Below are 9063 nucleotides of genomic sequence, written 5' to 3' on the forward strand. Positions count from 1 at the left end.
CGCCGCCGTTTCTGAGTTAACCCTATGTTTCCCTTGCCTTTCAGCGTGCTACGTCGACTTGCCCACGTCAGGGTCTCAGAGCAATTTGGGGTGTGTCTAAGGATCGACACCAATCGGCCTTCCGAGTGCTTGACTTCAAAGATCGCAACATACCCATTACATCCGTTCGGTCAGGACGCAGTTACCGGAACGAAGACGTTCTGGTAGTGTACGGCAGTGAAGCATCAGTGCCAACACTGATGTTGCTGTCATTGATGATGATGATGATGATGAGACTGGTTCTGGTATAGGCTCATCCGACATGTTCTAGAGCAGCGACACTCCTTCCAGCAGCCAATAATAATTGTGTTTCTTCAGCTGAAAGCTGCCTTTGACCCTTTGAACTGTCAGGCACTATGGTAGTGTCTGCGAAGCAAAGGTGTCCCCCATAAATTCTTGACCCTCCTTAAGGCGCTGTACGCCAACTCCCGCGGCCGTGGAGATCTACGGGAAGCTCACTTCTGAGTTTACTACGCCAAGCGGTGTCACAGAGTACTGTCCTCTTTCACCTTTCCTCTACAACTTTGTCATTGATTTGATCATGGTAGACTCACTATCAGCCCCTAACGCCTGTAGGGCCGAAGTGCTCCCGCTTCGTCCACTTACAGATATCGAATGCGAAACGACATATCTCTTCTTGGATCTGACCCCGTGGTAATGCAAACAATATTAAATAATCTTACTACTTCCGCCTTGGTTTGGCATGCGCTTCACACCTGCAAAGTGTTAAGTGCTGCTGCAAGACTGGGTAGGATCGAACCCAATGCGGATGAACCGACTGAGGCGGTAGAAAAATTTGTTTGCCTGGGCAGCTGTATCAGTCCCGGTCTCGCGAAAGCTGATATTTCCATCCGGGTTGGGGAAGCTATAGGAGCTATTGTAAACTCGCGTCACCGGTGGTGTGGACGTGACACCAGTCTATCCGTCAATGGTCGAGTTTACAATGCCGCTATGCGCCCCATATCACTATACGTATCACAAACGTGGCCGCTGCGCGCCAATGACGTCAAAAGACATTCAGTCTCTGACCATCGATATCTTCGGATCATTGCCCGAGTTTGCCGTCGCGAAGAGACTGAACCTTACCGTGGTGTGATGGTTTGCGCACCTCAGGGACCCATTGAGCTGCACTGGGAGATACCCCCGCGACACTCCGAGTCTCTCATACCAGGTTGGTTAATGGATAGAGTTCTGATAGAGTTCAGTCTCTTGGCTATCCAGGTTGGGGGTTGGAACATGTGGCGACTTGTTCCGTAGAAATGGTAATGCATTTACACTTCCGCCGAACACCGCTGCCTTGTGGTTAGGCTTTTGAGCCAAAGGCATGGGCACCCTGGCAATATCCCATTCCACGTACAACTACGAACTGCACATATACAGATAAACTCATGCCACATCGGCCGTCGCGCTGTGTTATCAGCCGGGTCGCCTTACGGGCTGCCTACCATGGGGCGGGTAAGCTAAAACAGGCTACTGCTGACGCCTCCCTCCTTTCTCTTTCACATACTTTCTCTTCTCTCCACAACCCACCCCATTAGTAACTCTCTCCTTGTAGGCCTAGCACTCAGGACTGATGACTACGTTCGTCTTGCATCGATTTTGCGTGCAGCATCTGCTCGTCACATGGCGCTGACATCCTCAGATATCTCCAAATCAGTTTTCGAGCCTCGACACCCGGCATGTCTGGCCGCCCTCAATGTCCGCACTCTAAATCAATCAGGACAAGTTGCTCTTGCTCTCGCACTGAACTCGCTTGGATTTGATGTGCGCTGTGTCTCAGAAACGAGAATTCAAGATACGAGTACAGTGATTGAGCTAACCGCTCCGTCAGTCTTCACTCGCTTCCGGCTGCGCACCTCTGATGATCCAGAGGCTGCTGCAGTGGGATGTGCAGGGGTTGTTATCGTCCTAAGTCATCAGCGGGAAGTATCCTTGCTTGAATAGATACCCGTTGATAGTCACCTCTGTGCGGTTCGTCTGGCAACGTCTGTGCAGGAGTCTCACAAGTGGGGATGCTGATTACTGTCTGTTCCTCATGTTCGCTGACGCCCCAACTGACTATGTCTTCGATGCCGACAGGTTTTAAGACGCCCTGAATGCCCTGCTGCGGTAAGCTAAAAGTTCGGATATCGTGGTGGTTGCCGGAGATCTAAATACAAACTGGGCAAGCTTAGCGCATCTGAGGTTCACTTAGGAGGTCGACATGGATTGGACTCGGTGCTTACGGACAATCTTGAACGATTGCTTCAGCTATGTGCTAATCATAAGCTGCTTTTATGCAGCACTAACTTCCGAAATAGCCGAAGTCGTCTGGCCACATGGTGTACTCAAATGGCATGCCGACCACATTACCCTTAGTTACCGATGGCGCTGATCAGTAACTGACTGCCGGTCGTTTTGGAACACATTTGTGGACGCTGACCACGCACTCGTCGGAAGTCGCTTCTCCCTACATTTTCCAGAGCCGCCTAAGATGCGGACAAATAGCTTGGCAACCGAAAGCCGGATGTTAGACGAACTTACCAGAATCGTCTTTTAGAGTCTCTGTCAAATGCTCCACCATCAAATGTGAACTCATACTGGGACGAGATTGCCATAGTGCATGGGAATTTCGCCTGTGGCGCGGCACCACCAGGCGCACGCATGCACTGGATATTAGACCGAACGGTGGTTCTGCTTAAATCTCAGAGAAATATCTCAGCCGGTCCCGAACATAACCCACTGTGAAGAGTTATCAGACGTCAGGTGAAAGTGTGCGTGCGAGCCGACCGTGAAGTGTGGTGGACACAGAAAGCCAAAGAAATGGAAGGTGTTCAGAAAACCGGTAATTCTCGAAGATTATTTCAGTTGATCCGTGCTCGCGGTCCCCGAAAACCACCTGTGAGCGAAACCACCAAGCATCGGAATGGACGGACCATCTCGAATAAGGAAGAACGCCTCGACCGGTGGGCTCAGTACTTCGAACAACAACTGTCTTGGCCACCTGCTGGCACTCATCTAGAGCCTGTTAGTGAAGTAGAACCCTAGATGGTGAACGTAGAACCACCTACAGCCTCGGGGGCTTGCGATATGTTCTCTCAAGCTCCATCGAGCTTCTGGTCCGGATGGCCTGCCACCCGCGTTGTTCAAAGACGGGAGTGAAGTCCTCAGTCAACGCTCGTCTGATCTGTTTGCCTGCACTTGGGAAAAGGAGTCTGTCACACAACTGGTGAGAGTCGTTGGTTTTGCCCATTTTCAAAAAGCGACTCGTAGTGAGTGTGGTAACCATAGGGGGATCAGCTTGACCCCGGTCGTAACGACTGTTGGTATCGATCGTGCTTCGTCGTGGCTCGTGAGACACTGACTCGAGAGTAGCAAACAAGATTCCGGCCTGGTAGGGGTTGCGTTGACCGAATCTTCACACTCCGTCAGGTGCTAGAACAACGCCATACGTATAGGCAACCCACAATTGTAGTATTTTTGGATTTCGCAGTCGCATTCGACTTTGCTGATCTCTGTTCTGCTTGACACGTTTACGTACCAAAGAATGCCCCGGAAGTTTGTGAACATTATGCGTTCTTTATATTCGCAGACTTCCGGGCGTTTGAGTATACGGATAAAAAGATAACCAGTCAGCTGTAACACCCTTTCGGGGCCTAGCTGCCATGCCACGCCAAGGAAGCACGAGGGCTGGGATACTGCCAGGTTGCCCAAGCCTAGACAGGGGAAGTTGACAGGCAGAGGTCGGGCTCGAACCACTTGACCATCTCGTTCCTTGAGTATACGGAAAGCTCTTCAAAAGCTTCCGTACACAAAGTAGTGTCCGTCAGGTGTGCCCACTCTCCCCGTTCATTTTTAGCTTCGCAGACGACATCGTTCTCATCTTCGACGAGGAGGAGAAGGCGCAAGTGTTTTTGGATGAACTGACCAAAAGTCGTCCCGCCCTTTGGTATGCACTTTGCACCCACAAAGTGTAAGGTCATAATCCTGGACATGCAGTCACTGAGCACGCCACTTACAATCCAGGGAGAAGCACTGGAAGTTGTGGAGCGTTTTACGTATCTTGGAAGTTGTATTAGTTCCGATTATAGTGTGACAGATGAGGTGAATGCACGAATCTGTCTGCTGATTTGAGACACCTATGGCGTCAGAGTAGTGTATCCATGAGTCTCAAGGGCCGTGTCAAGCTACAGTACGGGCTGTCTTGTTGTATGGCTGTGAGACTTGGCCTGTTTAAGCAGCGGAACTGAGACGTCTTCAGGTGTTCGACAGTTGTTGTCTCAGAACCATTGCTCGTGCGGGTTGGTGTCGGCGTATCCGTAACGAGGCAGTTAGAAAGCGCGTTTTCGGTTGCGCAACGGGTACTTCCATGGAAGAATGTGTCCAGTACCAGAAGCTGCATTGGTTGGATCATGTGTTGCATATGCCGAACCGTCGTTTCACGAAAAGAGTACTGTTATCCATGCCCACTTCATTGTGGCGTAAGCAGAGAGGTAGCCAACCTTTAACTTAGCAAAGGGGTATGAAGGAGATTACGAAACGCTTGGGTGCTTTCTGTGCTACTTGTCTACTAGGATGGGTAACGCGTGATCCCCACTGCGCCTGGTTGGGAACACTACAAGGTATGGCTGCCAACCGAAGTCAGTGGCGTTCTTGTCAGTTTCTATTTAGATTGCTTGAACAATTGTCTGGAGGTGTAGGCACCTCGAAATCATTGTAGTAAGGTAGCACCAAGTCGCTCTCCTGTCCATATTTATTCTTTTCTTCACAATAAGGCTCTCAACTAAATCATGGTTGTATGACAGTGAAGCATCGATGTTGAACACTGATGTTATGCTATCGATGATGGTGATGATGATGTCCGGGTCCGATGGGATCGATCATCGATGCTGAAGTACGTCGAATCGTATTCGGAAGAAATAACTCACCCTCAATAGATGAACTGATCACACTGTATAGGTTGCGTTGGCTTGGCCACGTGCCGCGTATGCTAGTCGACCGACTTCTTAGAAGAGTTCTTTTCGCACAACGACGTGAAGGGTGGAAACGAGCCAGAGGAGGTCAAACAATGACACTAACAGGAAGTGGAATTACCTCCCGGGAAGGGGCTGTATGGACCAACCCTTCATACTCCGTCAAGTGTTGCAGCAACGAAGTGCGTATAAGCTTCCTGCAATGTTGGTCTTCCTTGAGTTCATGTTTGCGTTCGGTTTTGCCAACCTGTTAACTGTGCTGAATATGCTTGCCCAATGGGTTATACCCCAGAGTTTCGCGACTATCATGCGCTAAACAGCGCGTGTTCACATACATTTGGGCGTTTAATGGTGCGTGAGGAGCTCCAAAACCTTTCCTGCAAGCAGTGGCGTCCGAACTTATGTCCGATCTCTCCATTTTTTGTTTAGGTTGGTCATTGGTAACATAATATGATGTACACTGTGAGGTCTCCCAAACCTCATTGTTGACATAATTCTGGGAGAGAACCTTATCCACTTGGAATATGCAGACATTTTTCCTTTTTTCAAATCGACAGGGCTGTAAAAACTGACGAGGTCATCCGGTCTCAAATGTGCTCTGCACCCTCGAATGACACTGGAAGTCATGGAATGCTATACTTATCCTAGAATTAGCATCTCCTACGGCAATGTGATACAAAGTTGGCATACGAATATCGAATACTAGAATAGCTTTTGTCAGTTGTTACCACTTGTGATGTCAAAACGCCCTAACGCTGCATCTCAGAGGACGCGTGCGTCAGACTGCAGTGCCAGCTGTGTTGTACAGTTAGCCACTTTGGACGGATGATCTAAGACATTTCCGAGTCTTTGACGACCGATGTCTCAGAAGTACAGCCGGAAGTGGCTGGAACCAGCGGATTCCGAATGAAGTTATCAGGAGACGGGTTTTTGTTGAGGCATGAAAGATGCATCCGGCATTGAAAGCTAAATTGGCTGGACCATATGCTACAAATGCCGGAACGAGCGACGTTTTCCGTGTCTAATTCGGAATGATGGAAGCTAGAGGTGGGCAGAATTTGACATTTCGGAAGGGAATGATGTTACAACAAGCTTGCGTGCTGTTGTCGCCTTCCGTAACGTGGTCCTGCGTGTGTTTGGCCTGAAGACAGTGAACAATATGGCAGATAACTGATGTCAGCGGCGTTCATGCTGTTAGCCCCTATCCAGATTGACTGGGTGTTGGAGGTGTATGCGCCTCGAATTTGTGTTGTAGGCTAGCCGTAATTCACCCCTCTATCCAATTTCTGTCTTCTTTCCGTTTTAAGTCCTTGTTTAATACATCAGCTTTGTTATGCGGCACTGAAAAAGTGTTCTTCCCTGATGTAGCTGTCGATTATTGTTACTATTATAGTCGAGTACCATAGCACCAGAATAAGATAGCTCCTGCGTGGTGCCACTTGTAGATAGTCCTGCTGGTTTGTCTGGTTCCGGCTTGAGGTTTTCCATGTTCCTTCTACTCTAGAACTATTATACTTACATTTTTCAGGTTCTGATCTGACCGCATACAACCTATTCGCTTATCCAATGCAGAGTGACTTCGAGATGACCGTTACTTAGTTGCACCTGGGCATGGTGAATCATTTGAATCTGATGGCATGCCGGACCGTTAGTGATGCAAGCACCAGAAGCAGGACGAGTGGTCCTCTATGCCCAGCCTCTGAGTGTGGATCGTTTCCTCGCCGGAATCCGTCATCCTCATCGTCTTCTAAGTCACCTGAAGAAAAACAGTCGGTAAATTCGAAGTCCTCATCCGCAAAGATTTCACTGTCTGTGGGTCAGTTGGATGTTTCAGACAGATGTAAACAAGGAAAACAGGCTGTGTGTGAAGGTAACTTGGTCGCGTCTGATAGTTGAGGCTTCTTATAGGTGGCGTTTCTTCGTCCTCGAGGAACTCACCCAATGACTACATATGGCAGAAGATTGAGTCCTTAATAGAAAAAATGGTCTCAGATGAGAACGGTATTCCCGTTCGCAACGTAAAAAGCCTGATGTCCACGATCCCGAGTACTTTTACCGGTAAGTTAATAATGGTTTTGTGTAACTTGCCCGATTTTACGCTTAATTGGCTTTTTGTTTGTCTATCCGGTTCTGGGTTAAGTTTATGCACTTTATTTATCGGTGCACCGGCATCGTCACGTGATATTGGCAGCTATCATGAGGACATCAGTCTATTTAAATTAATATTCATGTAGCTGATGATAGCCCCACAGTCGATTCACCGTCGTGATTGTAATGAAGAGGCTGGAAGCACTACCTCATCACTGTAGTTGTCTAAGTCAGAGGCCCAAGTGCTATGGACGTGATCTGGGGTTCTGCGTGACTATCGGTTATTTTAAAATCAGCAATTGAGTCTGCTGGGAATATTCTATCAGCACTAGGGCATAGGTAACTGAAGAAACTTGTTTGTAACGGTTGAACTGATAATGGTAGAAGCTTCGCCTAACAAGGGGCACACCCAGCAAGGTTTACATCCATGATAAGTGGGCTACGGTGGTAGGAGAACGCTTTTCAAACGAGAATCTATTGTTTGGATAGGCGAATAAGACTATTCTGATCTCATACTAACTGTGGTCCCTCTTACAAGATCTCGTGTCCGTTAACTGAAGCAACGTTTCTTTGTACAGATCACGACCATTCTGATGTTAGTATCGTGGTATCTTGATTCTACTCATGATCCCAGGAGAGTTATTAAAAGTTGTAGAGAATCTCACATACCCTAGTTATATTAACTCTGACGAAAGTGTGTCTGATGAAGTCAGTGCACGAATCTCAAAGTCCGGAATCACGTTTGGTAATTGTCACCGTTTCAGGCGTCAAAAAGGTGTATCACTTTGTCTCAAGGGTCGTGCGAGCCAGGCTAGAGTAAGTGGCTGCGGACAGATGCTGTGAGGCTTATCGAGGTTTTTGACCGCCGATGACTTAGAGGCGTCGCTGGTGTCGGATGATATCAACGAATTTGCAACGTGGTAATTAGACAACACGTTGGGACAACCCAAATTCCATCACATACGAAGCACTTCGACTTCTCGTAGTGCAATATGCGATGGGTTCTAGCTTAGTTAAACGGCCTGGAGAATGGAAAATCGACACTCAATCCGACGGGATCGATGTCACGTTAAAAAACAAAGGTCATATCAAGGGCAACCAAGTAGAACCATTGACCAGACACTGGCATTCCTTCCGAAGCCAAGACGACCGTCGAAATGGCTTAATTAGCTACTTTCGCTTGCGCAGCGGCTATCAACCTGTCCTTAGCGCTGGAGTTGCTGCCACTGATAAGGATGATAATGACTGCGCCTATAACATAGGATTAAGGGTCTAAAGCTTTCCCATCTGATGGTTCGCCATGTCTTGCAGAATGATTTCGCATCTGAATCACTCCATCCCAAGTCGTCTTCCCTTCCCAGCCCCCATTCTATATGCCTGTTATTTTTGCCATCCATTGTTTCAGGCAGTGATATCGTCCAATGGTTAATGCAGCATGTGGGGGCAAGCGACGTGGCAGAGGCCGTCAACCTGGGAAGTCGCATTGCTTCAATGGGCTACATTTTCTGCATAGATGATCACACACTGACTGTGAAAAATGACAACCACACCTACTATAGGTTTCAGACTCCTTTTCTCTATCCCAGTCGTTGTATGGAAGCGGACACAGTAGACTATGCTGTCTACCTGTGTAAACGAACCATGCAAAATAAACAGCGCCTGGAGTTGACTGGATTTGAGGCGGAGCGACTGGCCAGCCTGCAGAATCTTTATTGTCACCGATGGGAGTTTGTGTATATTCAGGTGAGCCACGTTAGTGTTTGATTCATTGTTGTAATATCCTCGTGCCCTAAATGTTCTATTCAAGTTCACCTGTCATCATCATCATCATCATTATCAGCTGTAATAACCGCGTACTGGTCGTACACTGGTTGTAGCTGCCACAGTTTCGTTCACCGATGATTGGGGGGTAAGTAGCTGCGCATTGCACGCGCGAGCTGGTAAATTGGTGCATAAATCCAGCACTGTCAGTGAGTTGTCAAGC

The 9063-nt window shown here is 48.2% G+C and overlaps 1 protein-coding gene across 1 annotated transcript in view; it reads left to right on the forward strand.

Moving 5' to 3' along the window:
- Positions 1-654: 654 nt before the first annotated feature.
- T265_08494 (hypothetical protein) overlaps positions 655-9063 on the forward strand; it is a gene marked incomplete at both ends in the record, with an annotated part of 23196 nt that continues 14787 nt past the window's right edge. Inside the window, 8 exons of the mRNA XM_009174308.1 lie at positions 655-1210; positions 1595-1965; positions 2785-3045; positions 3092-3247; positions 3849-3967; positions 6665-6861; positions 6900-7049; positions 8485-8822. Coding sequence (XP_009172572.1) covers positions 655-1210; positions 1595-1965; positions 2785-3045; positions 3092-3247; positions 3849-3967; positions 6665-6861; positions 6900-7049; positions 8485-8822 — 2148 coding nt within the window. The remainder of the gene's footprint in view (positions 1211-1594; positions 1966-2784; positions 3046-3091; positions 3248-3848; positions 3968-6664; positions 6862-6899; positions 7050-8484; positions 8823-9063) is intronic.

This window comes from Opisthorchis viverrini, assembly GCF_000715545.1.
Source record: "Opisthorchis viverrini unplaced genomic scaffold opera_v5_224, whole genome shotgun sequence".
Classification (NCBI taxonomy): Eukaryota; Metazoa; Platyhelminthes; class Trematoda; order Opisthorchiida; family Opisthorchiidae; genus Opisthorchis; species Opisthorchis viverrini.